Genomic DNA, 19986 nt, shown 5'->3' on the forward strand with positions numbered 1-19986 from the left:
GTTCAAACATCTTTTACTTAGATTTATTCACATGGGTCGAATATTTCCAATGGAGACTTTCGTGTTTGATTTAGTAAATGCCATTACTTAATCCAAAACAATATCATAAGATCTTTGTAAATAGATCTTAATACCCAGTATGTACTAAGTTTCGCCATGGTCCATCATTGATGAATTATTTCAAATCTAAGTCATTAGCATTTGAATGTTATTTCACAATAGAGAGATATGTGTGTAATACACATAGGACCAATTAAGTTTTAAGTACTCCCACTAAACTTCTTATATATCTATAAGAATCATGTACATTTTATGAAACTAAAATACTTATTAGCTTCACTAAAATACATTTCTAATTCCCAATTGCTTGCTTAAATCTGTACTTAGATTTCATAAGCTAGCTTTCCTTTTCAAGCATTTATTTGGATCCACAAATTCTATGACATGCCATGTACATATTATATTCCAACATTTGATTGAGGAATACGTTTTGTCATCCAATTGCCATATGTACCAATATGCAATTATTGCTTGAATTATAGACTTAAGCATTACGATTTTGCATGAGGTTTCAACACAATCCATACCATGAATTTGCTTGTAACCTTTAGCAACTAATCTAGCTTTGTGTGTGAACACAATTCCATGTTTGATGGTTTTTATCCTTAAAACAAACTTGCAACCAATAGGTGTGAAACTATTCTTGCAAATCAACAAAATTTCAATTTTGTCATCAAAACATTGAGTATGTTTTATGGCCTCTAACCATTTAAAACATTTAGTCTATATATGGCCTCTAACCATTTTAGGGAATCTGGGTTTTGTCATAGCTTTCTTACAAGTCACAAACTCATTAATCTACATGATAACAGTTTGACTGCAAGTTGTAGGTTTCTTCACTATTTAATAGAAGAATCTCATAGTTTCATTTACCTGATCTCTATGTTTCTTCACTATCTAATAGAAGGATCTCATAGTTTCAGTGACTTGAATTCTATGCCTACTTGGGTATAGAACATCAAACAATAGAATATCAATAGCCACTTGAAAGTCCTTTGAATATTCTGTTCTCCTTGAAGCACTTGTAAAGTCTTCTAAGAGATGTGTATTCTTTAAAGCCACTTCTAAAGTCCTTAAAGAATAAGTTCGGATTTTCTGAAGAACTTCGAAAAGCCTCCGGAATGTCCGTTTATGTTTGTTGTTCGTCTCGAAGAATTTCGAGGTCTATTTTCTCCCACTTGTCATTTTGGAAACGAATCTCCAAAAGGACATTATTTCGAGCAAACAAACATTATGTTCTCAAAAATTCGTGGTAGAAACAATACCCTCGTGTCTCATTTGAATAAATCACAATGAAACATATATCTAGACTTGGGCCTTAGTTTGTTGAATAACAAACACTAAGCTCCCAGTGAGTTTAGCAACTCTTTAGATATATATATAATTGAAAAGATATCCTGAAATTACTTTTCAATAGCTTTGACGAATTTGGTTTAGTTTGGTGGTAGTTGAGCATTTTGTTTTAGAAATTATAGGAAAAGTCTTTATGATCCATCATTGATCGAATCAAGTACTAATTGACTTCGATTATTCCAACTAAGATATGCCATATCTTAAGGACCTAGATTGTGAAATTACAACACACAATCATTGATGATCATATTTAAGTAATCATCAACATGATCTAACCTAGATCTTTATGATTTCTTGCCAAGTGGATTTTATACTTCTGAATCTTTGAACTAGCCAAACAGATTCAACTTATATCACATTTGAGTAAATAAACCTATATTCACTCAAATCCATGTGAAATAATAAAGTCATAAAACCTTTCTTTAGCTTTGAACTCTATCGTCTAGGCGTTCTAACAATAGTTCATATTCTTTGTTACTTTCAACAAGTAAGACTAGCTTGTCTTAAGTTGATCTAGAAATCAACCAACTTTCAAAAGTCCATCAAAATAGAGCTTTTGAATGTTAACTTGTTGATATGGTCTAAGCAACAATGCCAAAGATTAGTGGAACTCAAATCAAGAAGTTGATTTGAACCTAGTAAAGTTCTTTAAAGAGTTGTTTGTTTTAATCAAGCATATTGACTCAACCTGTAATTGACCATTTCATTCAAATAAACAAACAAACATTGTTTTTGTTTTTCTTGAATGTGAGTCTTTCTGTGTTTGAAACAGAAATTTAGGTATGCTGATTATGGAACAAAATAGCCATTAAGTTCCAGCCTTTGAAAGGACTTAAAACAAACTTAGATGACCCTACAACTAATGTAGCATTGCCATGCTTCATTTCCCACTTGTAGGTCATTAGTGTATCCTAGCTTCCATCGTTTGAGTTATTACCGAAGTAAGAACCTCAAGCGGTATATGATACCAAGGAAGTTTGATTGCTAGGTCACTTCTCTTTAAATATAAACTTATAGGTAGAAACGGAATCGTAATTCCTTTCATTTGTTCCTTTGTTTTCCTATTTCTTGTACCCTTTCTTATAGTCTTAAGAATTGAATTCTTTAGTGTTGACTTTTATACTTTGTTAGACATGTCCAATGTCACTAACAAGGTTCTTTACCATTTTAATTTATGTTGAATATTTTGTTTCAACTAGATGATCTTACCAGAAGCTTCTAAAGTTCTCTAAGTATCGATCTATTCGAATGTCTAGGGACTAGACTCATTCGAGAATTAAATGGACAAAGATATTAGGTTGTTAACCATTGGTAAAGCTGAGCGTATTAGACTCAATGCTTTATGATCTCAAAACTACAGTGTATTTTGAATTCACAAGCACCAATTGGTTTGCCATTCGATTTTGATATTCGAAAACAACCATAAAAGTCGCTAAAAGAAACGTACATTTTAAATTGCTCACTTTCTCTCATTTCCGTGAATCGTTCTTGGATTCACTACCAATCGAGGAAATTTACTGTTACCTTTCTAAAAGGATTTATTGCAGTGCAAGATATTTAATTATAAACAATAATTAAAACATACATTGAAGCATGCAAAGTCTAAACATTTATCATGAATAATAACTTGAAATTAAAGCAACCATGCAATTCAAACAAGTTATTAGCATTTTATTCGATTTTATTGTTCCGGCAGGTGTGAATAAAATGATTCCAAGATCCTAAAATCATTGAAGAACTAAGCACAGTTTGTCGACTTAATCCTAGAACATCTTAGGTAAGCAAAAGCCTTTTGCTAATAGTCTAGAAACTATTCTTGGTTGATAGGTACGTCTAAGAACTTATTAGGTAAACCTATCGAATTTGCCACGACATAAAAGGACTCCTTACTTATATCGTTGAGTTTCACCAAAACTAACATGTACTCACAATTATTTGTGTACCTTGCCCCTTTAGGACCAATAAGTAACACCTCGCTGAGCGAAAACTATTACTAGATTGATGTAAAGGATATCCAAGCAAGTGTATATTTTGGCATGGCACCTTTTAACTCAATTTTTAAGTTTGGAACTTAAGGCTCTTACTATGTTGGTTAGATTTTAAGTGAACTAAAATCCTTAATCATGCAACATAATCAAGCTTTTGATCTCATGCATTTTAAGACATATTTAAAACAATAAATAACTTAAAACATGCATAAGATATTTGTGATCTAGTATGGCCCGACTTCATCTTGAAGCTTTGACTTCAAAGTCCGTCTTGAAAATCTCCGTGGGAGGCACCATTTTCTTCAAATAGGATAAGCTATAACTAATTACAACTATTTGATGGTTCGCAGACCATATTTGAATTGAAAAATAACTTTGGTACTTTAGACCAATTACATTCAAATTAATGGTACGCAGACCATATTTTCTATCCTATTTGGGCCATACTAGTCACTTCATAACCTGCAAAACAGTACATATACAATATATACCATTCACCCATTCATTATCATGAATGGCCCACATAGCTGGTTAGTAAAACACATTATGCATCACGTAAACATTTGCAGCAATTAATCAAGGGCACCAATAATCTACCAATTATTCAGTCCTTATTAATTCTAATCAAGTTGTTTTAACCTTAAGGATTTGTAGACCTAATCAAGAGTTTATGACTAAAAAGCGCTCCCACTTAAACCAATAAATTCATATGCTTTACCAATTTTAAACATAAAAATGTATTTCTAGTCTAACCGGAAACATACAAATTTAATTAAAATTTAAAGCTCATATCAATTTATAATTGAATCCAAAAATTTAATTCAATTTCAGTCGTATTTAAATTAATTCATGATTTTAATTTTAGTAAAATAATTAGAATAAATAACATTTATTATAATTATAATATTCAAAATTAAAATCCAAGAAAATAATTCAAATTATTAATTTTAAAATTAATTAAAATTACGTGAACTGAAATTTTCAAATTAAACATTCAAAACGATCTAATCGTAACGCAAACACCCTACGCGTTGCACGCCCATGGGCCGTACGCACACAGCCATTGCTGGCCATGTGCGCGCAGCCCATGCGCTCGTCGCATAGCTACTGCTTCCCTATCGCAAGCCTCCGCACGCACTGATGCTCGCTGCGCGCGCCAGCGCTCATCGCACGCGAGCTATCGCTCGCAGTGCGTGCGCGCGACATCGCTCGCTGGGCGCGCGACATCGCTCGCTGGGCGCGCGAGCCATCGCTCGCTGCGCGCGCGACATCGCTCGCTGCGCGCGCGAGTAATGCTGGGCGCAGCGCTCGTGGCACGCGAGCTTGCGCTCGCTGCGCGCGAGGCTGCGCGCCCTTGTGCGAGGCAGCGCGCGTTGTGGCGCAGCTCGCTTGCAGCCCACACGCGACTGCCTTGGCTCGCCCTTCGCCCATGCCCATTCGTTCATTGCTTGTGGCACACGACACAAGGCAGGGCTGCTGCCTTGTGCTCGTGCACTACGCCCTTGCTCATTGCATTCGTGCCGCACGGGCGACGAGCTCCCTTGCTCGTCGTCGCATGCCCGCATTATACAACACCCCTTAAGGGTAACACGAAGCGTCCATTGCTTCGTGCGTGCAAGTTTTATGAACGAATCGCATAAAAATTTAAAATTTATATTTAAAATTAATGACAAATTAATAAATAATATTAATTTCATAATTTTAGGGCGAAAAATCGAAAATTTATTATCCAATTGATTTCCGATTGTTATGGATTCAAGTCTAGGTCATAAAAATTTAAAATTTATCGTAAATTTACAATTTTTATGGTGGTTTTTAATCATAGGTTTCTAATTAAATTACAATTAATTATGAAAATCAAATTAATTCTAAATTATTCTAATTTTCAACAAATTAATCATAATTACAAATTAGATTGCATAATTAACAAGACTAGGCATTCAAACTTGTTAAACATATGCAGTAGGTCAATCAAAAATTCAAGATTTATCAACAAGAATCGCAAATATTTAATTTAACATCTTAAATTTACGAAATTTTGCATTCGAAAAACTAAAACCTTCGAAAAGTCATAGTTAGGCTTCGAATTTGAGAATTCTGGGTTCGGCAGAAAAATACTTTTTTTGTCAAAATTTTAGAATGCCTTTTACATGCGGAATTGACACAAAAATCACTCAATTCGGATGAGTAACGAAGAAACTGCCGAAAAACTGCGTACGTATAATTAAATAAACGCAATTTGCAATTAATTAACAATTACGAAAATTAATCACCCCTTTTAATTCTTGCAAATTTGTAATATTTAACCATGTTCATGCAATTTAGATTATGAAAATAATAAGGGGCTCGTGATACCACTGTTAGGTTATGATACATATGACATTACATAGATCATGCGGAAACAACCATTAACCCAGGACAACATATTATTTACACATAATCATATAGCATAATTTAGATGCATACTCTTTGTTGCGTGCCTTCCCTAGCTGCGCCCGAACCGAACAAGAACAAGTCTTTAGGACTCCAAGTGTCGTCCCTCCGTAGATAGTCCACAGCACGTCCGGATCCGCCTTAAGATTGACCAACTAGAATCGCCCTTAAGGTTCTAATATTTTCGGTTAGGTAGGCAAGAATATTGGCTGATTTTTTTGCTTAAAAATCTTAGTTTTGAATACTTAAAACTTGTGTATAAATTATGACCCCTAGGCCTTTATTTATAGAGTTATGGAAAAGGAATCGTAATCCTAGTAGGATACGAATTAATTGAAATTAGAATCCTACATGAATTCTATTTAATTAATTTATCCAATTAGGAATAGAAATTTAATCATACACTGACTCTTGTAGATTTAGGAATCACGCATGAGCACAAACTCACACACACACGGCAGCCACAAGGGCTGCCCATGCGCGTGCGAGCAGCAGCCCACGCAGCGCGGCCCACGCAACGGTGGCCCTTGGCGCGCGCTGGGCCTGCCTTGCGGTAGGCCTGGGCGCTGCCTTGGCTGGGCTTGTGGCGCGCGCGTGCTTGCTGGGCGATGGCCCGGCTTCGTGCTGGGCCTTCGTCCGGCAGGCCTCGTCCGATGCTAATTCGTACGATACGCTTCCGATTAAATTTCCAGTTCCGGAATTTATTTCCGATACGAACAATATTTAATATTTCCGATTCCGGAATTAATTTCCGTTTCGAACAAATATTTAATATTTCCGTTTCCGGAATTATTTTCCGATTCCGGTAATATTTCCGATTCTGACAATATTTCCGTTTCCGGCAATATTTCCGATTCTGGTAATATTTCCATTTCCAATAATATTTTCCGATACGTACCATGTTTCCGTTTCCGGCAACATCTACGACTTGGATAATATTCATATTTCCGATACGATCCATATTTCCGTTTCCGGCAATATCATCGTTTCCGGAGTATTCATTTCTTGCCTGTGACGATCTTAGCTCCCACTGAAACCAAGATCCGTCGGTTCCGAATATTCATAGATGGAGTATTTAATGCCATTAAATACTTGATCCGTTTACGTACTATTTGTGTGACCCTACGGGTTCAGTCAAGAGTAAGCTGTGGATTAATATCATTAATTCCACTTGAACTGAAGCGGCCTCTAGCTAGGCATTCAGCTCACTTGATCTCACTGAATTATTAACTTGTTAATTAATACTGAACCGCATTTATTAGACTTAACATAGAATGCATACTTGGACCAAGGGCATTATTTCCTTCATAGACATCTTCAGCATCATCATCCAACACACTGCACACTTCTCTCTCGATTTGATCCATAGGAACCATGGCGAGTGGTGCACCTTGGGGCGTAATATACGCCATAGGGTCAAAGTTCATATTTTCTGGTTGGTCAAGAGAGATGTGACAAGAACCGAGTGGGCTCTTGTTGTTGTTGGGTTTGCCAACGTTGGGGAGAGGTGTTATTTCATCCTCTATCATGTCCTGGATTGTGTTTTTTAGACTCCAGCAGTTTTCAGTGTCATGCCCATTTCCTTGATGGAACTTGCAGTAAGTACCTTCGACCCAATATTTACTTTTGACAGGAGGGTCACGGGTGGGGCCTATAGGCCTCAACTTTCTTTGATTGGTTAGACTTTCGAAGGCTTGCACCAAAGTCGACTCGAGTGGGGCAAACTTTCGATCTCGGACCCATCTTCCAGGGCTTCTCCGGGCTGGGGTTTCTTCCACAGCATGGACCTCTTGGGTTTTGGGCGTGGGGCCCCTGTAGTAAGTGCGACTCTTGTATGCAGGTTTGCTTTGTACTGTTTGTGTGAGGTCATCCTCGATCTTTATTCCTACATCATAAACCCTCTTGAAGGTATCAAGGCCCAAGTATCTAAGATGTTGTTTGTAAATTGGGTCCAGGTTGTTAAAGAATTTTTGGACTAATTCGGTTTCAGGAGGCCAAATGACCAGTAATGCAAAATGTTTGGCTTGCGCAGCCGCTAAGGATTCGTTTTCCATTTTCAGTTGGTTCATGAGTAGGGTCATTTGGGCCATTTGGTTCTGTAGCTCTTCTATAGACATGTTTGAGGGTGCGAATCGAGGTTGGGGAAGCGAAGATCCTTGAAATGAGGGATGACGGACGGAACCTGGAGTTACTAAACCTTGCGTCGGTGATGTAGCTTCGAGACGCACTAACCTTTGATTTTCAGATCGGCACCAAGTGGCAGGACCAGCCCTATGCATAAGATAAGCTAAAGTTTAGGCCCCAAAGTTTGAAGCGTTACTTAGTCTAGACTTTTGACTCTCTCTATTGGGTTTTTTTTTATTCTCTCCTTTGTTGGTACGCTTTTTGGTTTTTTTTCTTGGTCATTCTTTGGATTTTCGAAACACTTGCCCGTGTGACATTCATAGTTATTAGCACGCTCGGTTTTGGTGCCGAACATTGTCGTCGTAGGAGGCCTAACAACGACACAAAGAGTTATTTATTACTATTATTTTTTAGTCGCTTTTAGAATCGAGTGCCTTTTAATACGCCCTCGCAGCAATTTTTTTTACGAAAAGTGTTTTTTTTGCTACGTATTTTCTTTATGCGCGGGCAACGAGGCTGTTGTGCCTAACCAAAAGGCCAGGCAGCAACTTCGGTGCCCAACGAAGGGCGTTAGAAATATTGGCGCCCAGCCAGGGGCGTTGAAAATGCGTCTCTGGCTGGTGCTCGTTTTCTGTTTACGTATATTTTTTGTTTATGCGACTTTGATTTTGCGTGCTTGCCTAATAACGTCCTTTACGCGTTGTGCATCGTTTGTGGGATTCGTTACGGGCCATCCCGAGAGTCGCTTATTTTTGTGGCGATCGTTCGGGTTTGCGGAACACGTGTTTTGGTATAACTCTTTGGCCAATTGGTTTATGAATGTTTGTGCAATTTTTTAAGGTCGTTGGTTTTCTAGCATTATTTGTAACACACAATCACATAATTCGCTACACATCACTAACATTACATCATGAGGCAAAATAATAATATGTCATGTAGTTTATGATAGGCTTCTATGGGTAGTGTTTCCGCCGGCTTGGTACCGCTTCTATCGCAGATCCAACACATGCCCCGGTCGAGGTAGTGCCTTCAACAGACGAATTTCGCCCAAGAGGCCAATCACGATGTAAGCCAAGGGGGCATGCACCAATGAGAGGGACCTAGTGGGCGAGCGATTGGGTTTGGGACGGGTGTACTACTAGCGAAAAGTGCCGAGTGGACAACATTCGAGGCGTATACACCCCCCGGTTGGCGATGGGTATGCTTAGTCCCAACTCCCGAGATGAAACATCCAAGGGAGCCAAGATTCGTTATGCGGTTCTTTCCGTTCACATTAATATATTGATTTTCAGGTCGTCCCAACTTGATGGGGAAATAAACGCGGGGTAGGATCGTTTCACCCTTCGGCTATTTTGATTACCTACGAACACGAGTATTTCCTTCACTATCCCCAGTGGAGTCGCCACTGTGAGGGGGTCGAAAAAGCACGAGGATAATGCGTGACCTCGTCCCTCGTGGGCGTGACGTTTCTTTTTTGTCAAATCAAGTGTAATTGGATTTCCTGTGAGTTTACACCAAATTGACTAGTAATGTAGGAGTCGCCATTCAGTTTTTAACGACAATGAGAAAAACTGACAAAACCCGGTTATCGTGACATAAAGGGAGTGCAATTATGTTTGACCACGACGGCCGTAGGTTCCCTTGTGATCCCTGGTGTGGGGATCTCTCAACATACACCCGCAAGGTAGAGATTGAGGGTTCGGGGGACTGTAACTACCGAGAGGAGTACTCGCTCTTCGATTACTCCAGAGGCAGGATATCCTTACTAGCTCAGCATAAATAATTGAAGGGACATGTGTTAACTATTAAACTAATCTGAGTTGATTTTAACAATATGCAACATATAATACTAGATCGAGCGCGATTATCTGATTTAGATTGTTTTAAGGGACCTAGCATGATAATCCAATTTCCCAACATGTTATCTTTATTAGGCGTGATAGAACAATCAGATTTAATTAGTTTAACAGTTCATAAAAGGGCGAGGAAAGCAATTAAACCATGGAAAAGGGACACATTACGACGCACCCTTGAGAGGTGCGTCACGGTTCTCAGAAAACTAACCACTTTGCTTTGCTATTTCTCCTTTTATTTAACGAATCTCAAGTCTCCGGGCTTAATCCTTCAGCTACAAGGGACATGATACGTTCTGTTCGATTTTTGGATCGATTGCGACAGAACGCGGGATCAATTTCGCAGCGTGAGGCTTAGGCTTAGGGGTTGGAGTCAATACTCAGAATATGAATTGTGTGTTGGTGCTCACGTCGAATTTGGGGCTGTATTAATAGGGAAGAGTTCGTGGAAAGATAGAATTGTAGAGCTCTAATCGAAGAAGAATTAGGAGAGAATACGTACCCAGGTAATTTCAGCGCCCAGGGCTGGGCGCCGAAGATTTCGGCGCCCAGAGCTGGGCGCAGGCGTTGAAAATAGGGTCTAGGCCGTATTTTCTTTGTCAGATTTGGACTCGTGGAATACGGAGTCTTTGAGACTTATCCGAGTCTTTTAATGCGTATTAACTTTATGACGGAATGCGTCTGGGCCCGTTACGAACTCTAGGCTCGTTGGGATTTTAATTAATACGTAACTCTTATTTTCGAATTACACTTAGGAATAGGATTCCTCATGCAAATTCTATCTCTTTTAGGATTTATGTCGGAGTGCAACACCTAATTCTGACAGGTTTCTATCTTTTATGTCTTGCCACTTTTAGCAACTACCTGTTACGGCAGTTACTATTTTTAGCAGGTTTCTATAAATAGCAGGTTCGGGTGAAATGAAAAGGGTGATCGAGATTCGTCATTTTATAGGAGATGCATTGCCAAGTGGAGATTTATGTTCTCATCATCGAACCTTCCCTTTCGGGAATGGGGACAAAAGTAGGTGTCTACACAAGGGAAACCTATAAGCTTATAAGTTGCCCTTGTTTGCAACAATGGCAACTTATGTAAAACTTATAAGTTGCTCTTGTTTGCAACAAGGGCAACTTATAAGCTTCACATAAGTTGCTCTTGTTGCAAAGAAGGATAACTTTTGAGTTTTTTTTAGAAAAAAAAAATCTTCAATATAATTTCTGATTTTGCAATATAAAATTCTGCATTATAATTTATAGAATATTGTTTCATCAAACATCAGCTTGACATTCCTCAAAAATGATATAAATTTCAAATTTCCAATAATATTACCGAATTAATTCAAATGTAATTAATTAAATCGATAAATAAAAAAATAATGTAAGAGTCACAAATAACTACAAGCCTGCTCTATTTATTACACTGAGGGTAGTTCACAATCGTAGAAGTAAGTAGCCCACTTGTCTCGAACTTCATCCAACTCCTCTTTGGTAAAGGGCCCCTCCCTTGGAGTTTTGAAAACCTTTAAAGAACAGCGTACATGCAATAAATTAAATTAAGTTTCATATGCGAAAACAAAAATTATATCGGTCGCGAAAAAAACTTTCTGAGTGTACTAAGATTCATTTCAAATTCTTTATGCACATATAATTAAGGCTCATTTGGCTCGATATAGACCATATTTGGCCAAAAATGTCATTTTCGATCCCAAATATCAACAAATAAACCTAAAGACACTTTCTAAATCTTTTTCATGATTCATATGATTAGTTATATGTTTATAAGACTCATTTCAAATTCGTTATTCACGCCTATGGGTCATTTGGGTCGATATAGATCATTTATGACCAAAAATGGCATTTTTGAACCCAACTACCAATAAACGAACCTCTTTCCACATTCTAACCCTTTTTCATGATTTATATGATTAGTCAGATGATTATAAGACTCAATTCAAGTTCGTTATGCACGCCTATTGGTCATTTGGGTTGATATAGGTCATTTATGAGCAAAAATGGCATTTTCGATCCCAAAAACCAACAAACGAACTTATATTCAAATTATAAACCTTTTTAATGATTCATATGATTAGTTATATGTTTATTAAACTCATTTCAAGTTCGTTATGCACGCCTAAGGGTGATTTGGGTCGATATAGGTCATTTATGGCCAAAAATGGCATTTTCGATCCCAACTACCAACAAACGAACCTATTTCCATATTCTAAACGTTTTTCATGATTCATATGATTAGTTATATGATTATAAGACTACTTTCAAGTTCGTTCTGCACGCCTATGGTTCATTTGGGTCGATATAGATCATTTATGGCCAAAAATGGCATTTTCGATCCCAACTACCAACAAACGAACTTATATTCAAATTATAAACCTTTTTAATGATTCATATGATTAGTTATATGTTTATGAAACTCATTTCAAGTTCGTTATGCGCGCCTAAGGGTCATTTGGGTCGATTTAGGTCATTTATGGCCCAATATGGCATTTTCGATCCCAACTACCAACAAACGAACCTATTTCCATATTCTAAACGTTTTTCATGATTCATATGATTAGTTATATGATTATAAGACTCATTTCATGTTCTTTATGAACGTTTATGGGTCATTTGGGTCGATATATGTCATTTTTGGCCAAAAATGGCATTTTCGATCCCAACTACCAACAAAGAACCTATTTCCATATTCTAAACATTTTTCATGATTCATATTATTAGTTATATGTTTATGAAACCCATTTCAAGTTCGTTAGGCACGCCTATGGGTCATTTAGGTCGATATAGGTCATTTATGGCCAAAAATGGCATTTTCGATCCCAACTACCAACAAAAGGACGTATATCCACATTTTAAACCTTTTTCATGATTTATATGATTAGTTATATGATTATAAGACTCATTTCAAGTTCGTTATGCACACCTATGGGTCATTTGGGTCGATATAGGTCATTTATGGTCAAAAATGGCATTTTTTCGATCCCAATTACTACCAACCAAACCTATATCCATATTCTAAATTTTTTTCATGATTCTTATGATTAATTATATTATTATAAGAATCATTTCAACTTCGTTATGCACGCTTAAGGGTCATTTGGGTCGATATAGATCATTTATGGCCAAAAATGGCATTTTCGATCCCAACTACCAACAAATGAACCTATTTCCATATTCTAAACATTTTTCATGATTCATATGATTAGTTATATGTTTATGAAACTCATTTCAAGTTCGGTATGCACGCCTTTGGGTCATTTGGGTTGATATAGGTCATTTATGGCAAAAAATGGCATTTTCGATCCCAAATACCAACAAACAAACTTATATCCTTATTCTAAACCTTTTTCATGATTTATATGATTAGTTATATGATTATAAGACTCATTTCAAGTTCGTTATGCACATCTATGGGTCATTTGGGTCGATGTAGGTCATTTATGGTCAAAAATGGCATTTTCGATCCCAATTACCACCAAACAAACCTATATCCATATTTTAAATGTTTTTCATGATTCTTATGATTATTTATATTATTATAAGACTCATTTCAACTTCGTTATGCACGCCTAAGGGTCATTTGGGTCGATATAGGTCATTTATGGCCAAAAATGGCATTTTCGATCCCAACTACCAACAAAAGAACCTATTTCCACATTCTAAACCTTTTTAATAATTCATATGATTAGTTATATGTTTATGAGACTCATTTCTAGTTCGTTATGCACGCCTATATTTCATTTGGGTCGATGTAGGTCATTTATCGCCAAAAATGGCATTTTCGATCCCAACTATCAACAAACGAACTTATATTCAAATTCTAAACCTTTTTAATGATTCATTTTATTAGTTGAAATGAATTCCTATTTTGGTTCATTAGTTGAGAGTTGGGAGCGAAAGCGACTATTTTAGTCAAAATATGACATATGGCGATCAAACGAGCCTTAAATGTGCATAAATTGACCAAAGTAAATGAGAATGAGGATTGTCAACCTAATATTAAGTATTTTAAACATGTAAAGGGTTCATTAGTTGAGAGTTGGGAGCGAAAACGGCTATTTTAGTAAAAATATGACATGTAAGGATCGAACGAGCCTTAAATGTGCACAAATTGACCAAAGTAGATGAGAATAAGGATTGGAAACCTAATACTAAGTATATTAAACATGTAAAGGGTTAATAATTCCTATTTTGGTTCATGAGTTAAGAGTTGGGAGCGAAAACGGCTACTTTTTTCAAAATATGACACGTAAGGATCGGCAAAACTATGAAAATGAAATATGCTTAACAATAATAAAATTACTTTATCGGCAAAAAATAATTAAAAATAATAATAGGAAACTATATGAAGAGGGTTTCTCAAATATAGATGTTGTATGACTGTCGGATATGCGACTATATGACATGCAAGAATACAGATAAATGGGAAAAGTGTCGAACATAGAACAAACTAAACAACTAGTATTGTTCTAACCAAGATAAGAAAATAAACTTACAACTGATGATATGGGGCTAGGATCTTTTGATTGTTTTCAGAAGCTTCTTTCATTACTCTTGCCATGTATTCACATACTTGTGTTCTTTGAACTTAAGGCCACCTTCTTTATCAGCTATATGAGGCACAAAGATTTCTGCCTCAAAACTTTGATTCTGCAAGAAGAAATTTCTTTAATAATAAGACCCCATAGATAGAAAATTTTAGTTGATAACACTACTAGACAACTAAACAAATTTCTAAAGATCTAGGAATTTATTTATTTATTTTGGCATACCTCGAACCAAACAAATTTAAACACTCCTAAATACCAAACTCCTAAACATAAAATACGCAAGAAACAAAGTATACAACCGGACACCACTACTCCAAAACTATATAAAAAAAACTACAACACTGCCCCAAATCAAACCTCATGAAGTGAACTTAGGTCAGTTGACTAAAAAACAACAGTTGCAGAACCACAACCCAACCACCAGCTGCTGACAGAACAAACTCAAGCCCAAAAAACTAGTCCAATCACACTGTCACAAAGCCCTAGCAGCAACACCACACATCAAATTGGAACTGCAGAATCCCCTCCCTGACTTCCTGGAATCAGTCGCCTCAACACAGTACCCTTGTCCTAAGAAGCAAATTAAGGACCAAAGACTGCAGTCAGCCTGTTGAACTACAGCAGCAGAAAGCAGTCAACAGCAGCAGCAGATCTAGCAACCCTCAGAATTCTGCTTAAGTCTTAACGGTTTCAGAAATAAATTATAACAACTAATTTCGTGAATTAACGGTCTAACACATGAAATTGCAGATTAAATATATTTCCATCTCCACTCTCACGCATCAATAATGCAATATACACTTACAACTCAATTTAGCACATACATCAAAATATGTAGAGAGTTCTTCATATACCTCTTCAATCTCCTTTGCTTATGTCTGAATTCTTCACTTTCCTGGGAACAAGAACTTCTGCCAAAACTTCAATCTTTTGAACCAACTTCAAGGATAGCAGGAGTGCTCTTCTTTATCTGCAACATGAGTTTTCAGCAAGTTATAGGTTTCCATCCTCTTTAAGCAATCAATCTAAAACAATTACAGAAATTAATATTCTAATTATTTTATACTCCCTCCGTCCCTTAATACTCGCACCGCTTTCCTTTTCGGGCCGTCCCTTAATACTTGCACCGCTTCTATAGATGGAAATTTATACCAATATTATATTATTTCTCACACTTCCTTACTAACCCCACCTACACCCCTATTCCCTACAAAAAATAATTTAAAAATTCACACCCCCACTCACCATTCCCCACCTCTTACGCATCTCCCACTAATTAAATTAATAAGTCAATTCAAATGTCTTAAACTCCGCACCGGTCAAACCGGTGCGAGTATTAAGGGACGGAGGGAGTAATTAGTATAATCAGTTATCGAATTTCACATAATTGAATGTCATGTAAACAACAACGCAATGTATTAATTCTTTATATCGATGTTGTGATACTTCTTCGAGGCATATGCTATAGAGAATAAAACTATCACATAACGAAAAATAAAAACTAAGAACAATTAGCAGTTTGTCACAATTCGAGGCAATACACAATGCAACAAGACCCGACATTTCTTTACCATTGTTGTACCCCTTTTGCTTCTAAATACCTCCACCCCCACCCCCACAACAGTGACCACTTCCACACATGTTATACACCTTTAGAAATTTTACCCTTTGTTTTAGTATTATCCCCCCTATCAAAGTTCTAGTTTAAGGCTTACGGGCCAACAAAACATTCAAATAATATATATTGAGAGAATTATAACATACACAAACATGGAGCATATAAGCTTTTTGTAAACTAAAATTGAAGTCAATTAGTTGTTCACAAGATTGGTACTCATTCCACAGTACGCCAACCTTTCACAACATATATTAATTCTCTGAAAAAATTACGTACAATACAGTTTCACACATTTAAGTTATGCAACTCAATAATGTATAGAACCAAAAACAAATAAAACATTATTCTGATCAGTTGGAATGCATACCAAGTATAAATAGCAAGCTCTTGAGAAGGTAGCTGGTAAACTTGTGGAAATATTTAAGGTTGTTTTCGACATAATTAGTGCTTGATCTTTATCTAACCATATGCAAGTCCACCAACTAGCCAACTAAGATTTTGACAAATCAAGTATCGTTCTGGTTCCATCTCCCAAATTTTAGGACATAATGTTGTGACCAATCTCATTGCACATCTGCAACAATAGGGAATACAAATTCAACAAAACAAACGGGGCAGATCCCACTCTAGATGCAGGACTAGCTAGCTCTTGACTAATTTCAATAGCCTATTATTTATACCTTTTAACTATCTCTTGACTCAAGCTACTGAGCTATATTGTATAGGAAGATGATAATAGTTGCATCTGTGTAATATTGCACATCTATTATTCCTCCAACTGCACATTCTATATATTCGCATTTAAAATTTACAAATTATTACTTTAGCAGAAGAAGTTGTAAACGAAGAAGACTTGGAGCGTATGAAGTACTTAAAAGCTGTAACAATCCATACTGTTGTTCTGCTGATAATCACTTGTTGAAGCTTTCAACTATGTTTGTGTGCTGCATTCGCTGCTCTTTTGTCAAAACAAGCACAAAACAGAGAGAAAAAAACAAAAACTCGGCAAGAAAAGCAAAAACATCAAAATTCAACTTAGGACAAGTTGACCAAGCAGACCTGAACTGGAAACCCACCCATATCCCTATGACCTGAACTACAGAAAAAGCCAACACCAGACCAGACTGACTGACAGCAATAACTTGGCCAAAGTTGACCTGGGTTGACCATAACCAAGCCCTAGAACTAGATTACAAACAACCCCAACTACAAAAACAAGCAAGAATAACCAATGATTGAGTTGAGGTAGCATTGTAACAAGCATAACAATAAACAACCCACCTATAAAATCCACCCCCTACCATCAATTAAAACCAGCAGCTTATGCTATTACTACTTGTTAGAGAAGCAACAAACGACAATTAAAGTGCATATAAAGCAATTTACTAACCCTCCAAAATTCCTGAAAGATCCTCGGTGGGTTGTAAAGAACTGCTAGTCCAAGTCTTTTCTGCAAAATATTGATAATATCTCGGGATGTTCTGACTGATAAACTAGTGCTCATTGAAAAGCCTGTATAATCTATCAGCCACACCATCTGTTCTTGGCCCTCGGGCAGGTTGAGGATGGCATTCTCTAACAAATAGACTAAGTGACGGACATTACCTTCTCCAGATGTGGTGTTCTGAAACACAGACAGAGAACAAAGAAGTTCAGCTCAACAATACTAAGCATAAGGACAGTTCAACAAGTCTACATGCAATCACCTGCTTCCCATGCCTCATTATAAGGACAGTTCTTCCTTCGCGATCACGAAAGTTTGCTCGGGAAACCTTTCCTGTCTCACCTTCATGAGAAACTTCATGCTGCCATTGAAAAAGGGAAAATCAGACAGTAAAACCATTAAGCGGTGCTCATACTAATCTAAAACTTCCAAGTGAATCGATGCTTGGCTTTTACGAAGAAAAAAAAAGACAAAATGTATCATAAAGGTGTGTTAACAGCTTTGCTAAGGCTTCACTTTTGTACAAGGAACAGTTGCAAATGGACAGCAAATATGTATTCACATTCTAGCTAGCTCGATTATAAAAAAACTTGTATTCACATAAATATCATAAGTTTCACATTCTAACCAGCTTCTAATAATTCAGTAATTCAAGAAAAGGCAGAGTATTCAGTATTCTCAGATTCACAAACTCAAAATCCCAGGAGGCAAAGACCCAGGAAACTGATTAGCAGACAAGTTAAGCACAAAATTCCAACACATGAGCTCAAACTATCAGGGATACGCCCTGAAAACTTGTTATTAGCTAAATTAGCATTTTGGAGAGTCTTGTTATTAGTATCTGCGTGAATTTGTATCTGCGTGAATATGCGAGAAGATATCTAATCTAGTATACATCAGAAAACCGATGCAATTATAGGCTTATAGAAATTAGAAAATCATTAAAAAAACATCGGGAGTTCTAATTTTTTAGTAAGCAGGAGAACAAACTGACATTTTATATACCAAAACAATTCACTTAAGGAACTTCAATGAAAGAATCTAACTTGCTGACATTTACCCCCCCTCCCCACGAACTTCAAAACAATTCTCCCCCAACAGGATTGGAGTCTCTTGCTGCAGATTACTTAAAATTAAAGAAAAAAATATCAGCATTTTCAAGCATACAACAGAGTGAAGTCCAAAGTAAGTATACAATACATTCATCAATTCCTCTATTTTCATAGGACAGATGGTAATTTAACTAAAATTAGAGCATTGAAACCCTAACCTTGGCAGAGGAGACAAACTCAAGGGGATGTAGATTATATTTGGCGGTGAGGAGGTGCGTAGTGGTTGTTCTTCTCGTCGAGGTCTTCGCCGGTGGAGTTGAGAGAATTGCGAGGTCGAGCAAAGGGAAGAGTGAGCAGAGCAGAGCAGAGAAGTGAAGAAGGAGATGGAGAAGAAGAGAAGAAGTGCGGTTTGTGAGAGGGAAGCAGCAACAAAAGTAAAACCTCGTCAAAAGATGCGCTTCCAGTAAATTAGAAGGGGAGATTTTAGATATTTTTTTGTTTGGTTTATTTTTTGTCATCAAAAGATGCCCTTGTTAAATAAGGGCAACCTTTAACAAGCCACTTTTAATGATTTTTCTACTAGTGCTCGTATCGCTCACACGGTTCCTAGCGACGGTTGTAGCAGAGCAACTGCGGGAGGCTCGCGTGGAAAGGGTAGATATTGTGTCGTACCGGCCTTTGGGCTGAGGGGGCTGCGTACACAAGGGTCTCCACTTGTCTTCCAAACCCAAAATATCTTTGTCCAAAGTGTGAAGACCTGCAAAAAAAATAAAGTAACAATTAAGACCGATAGAATAAATACACACTGGATTATACACCAATGTAGCGAAAACGTAAACGGCCCAATTAACTAGAGGCATGTTTGTTAGGTTATGACAAATATAAATCATATATTTCATGCGGAAAAAACCATAAAGCCAGGAATCCAAATTAATTGCCACATAGTCAATTAGCATAATTTAGTATACATACATGTGATGCGTGTCTTCCCTAGCTGCTCCCGAACTGAACAAGAACAGGTTTAGGACTCCAAATGTCGCCCCTCCGTAGATACACGTTTCAACCAACTAGGATATTCTCTAAGGTATTTTGTTTATTCGGAAAGGTTAATTATTAATTTAGACAAATTATTAAATTCTCACTTGAACTTAATCTATGTGAATACTTATTGAATTTTTTGTATATAAATTATGATTATGAACCACATATTTATAGGGTGGAAATAACAGACTTAGATTTCTACTAGGATTCAAATAACTAAATCCATTAGGATTCTAGTTAAATTAATCCATTAGTAAGTGTTTCAGTTTTAACAAAAACATTCAATTCGAGTAGATAGGAAAACGATATTAAGCAAGCAATCCTAAACGACCAAGGACTCGATCGTACGTAGCCTTGCAGCCACGCAACCCACAAGGGGCGATGGTAGCCATCCTATGTAGCGCAAGGGATCAGTAGAAAAAGTGCTATTAGTAACTGGCAAAAATGGGTTTTTAGTAA

General features: G+C 36.9%; 1 protein-coding gene across 6 annotated transcripts; it reads right to left on the reverse strand.

Moving 5' to 3' along the window:
* Window positions 1-11071: 11071 nt before the first annotated feature.
* LOC110805703 (uncharacterized) lies at window positions 11072-19600 on the reverse strand. 6 transcript variants are annotated; one of them, XM_056836459.1, is made up of 9 exons: window positions 19459-19598; window positions 18705-19243; window positions 17697-17795; window positions 17596-17614; window positions 17381-17440; window positions 16358-16564; window positions 15227-15342; window positions 14319-14472; window positions 11072-11330 (listed from the first exon to the last, which is right to left on the reverse strand). In XM_056836459.1, exons 2-6 carry the CDS (start codon window positions 19002-19004, stop codon window positions 16554-16556), a joined length of 489 nt encoding a protein of 162 aa, XP_056692437.1. In that variant the 5' UTR covers window positions 19005-19243; window positions 19459-19598; the 3' UTR covers window positions 11072-11330; window positions 14319-14472; window positions 15227-15342; window positions 16358-16553. The 6 variants fall into 6 exon arrangements, with proteins under 6 accessions (XP_056692437.1, XP_056692434.1, XP_021867022.2 ...); XM_056836456.1 differs by lacking the exon at window positions 19459-19598 and having other exon boundaries at window positions 17381-17614; XM_022011330.2 differs by lacking the exons at window positions 16358-16564; window positions 19459-19598 and having other exon boundaries at window positions 17381-17614; window positions 18705-19237.
* Window positions 19601-19986: the final 386 nt, after the last annotated feature.

Source organism: Spinacia oleracea, chromosome 2 (genome assembly GCF_020520425.1).
Source record: "Spinacia oleracea cultivar Varoflay chromosome 2, BTI_SOV_V1, whole genome shotgun sequence".
NCBI lineage: Eukaryota > Viridiplantae > Streptophyta > Magnoliopsida > Caryophyllales > Amaranthaceae > Spinacia > Spinacia oleracea.

What these genes read in the sequence shown, in the direction of transcription:
- LOC110805703 (XM_056836455.1), bottom strand. Translation starts at nt 19,004, where the DNA reads ATGACAAAAAATAAACCAAACAAAAAAATATCTAAAATCTCCCCTTCT. An exon ending in AGTTTGTCTCCTCTGCCAAG is followed by an intron (nt 17,796 to 18,704) that starts GTTAGGGTTTCA and finishes TTTCAATGGCAG; the next exon opens with CATGAAGTTTCTCATGAAGG. An exon ending in TAATGAGGCATGGGAAGCAG is followed by an intron (nt 17,615 to 17,696) that starts GTGATTGCATGT and finishes TCTGTGTTTCAG; the next exon opens with AACACCACATCTGGAGAAGG.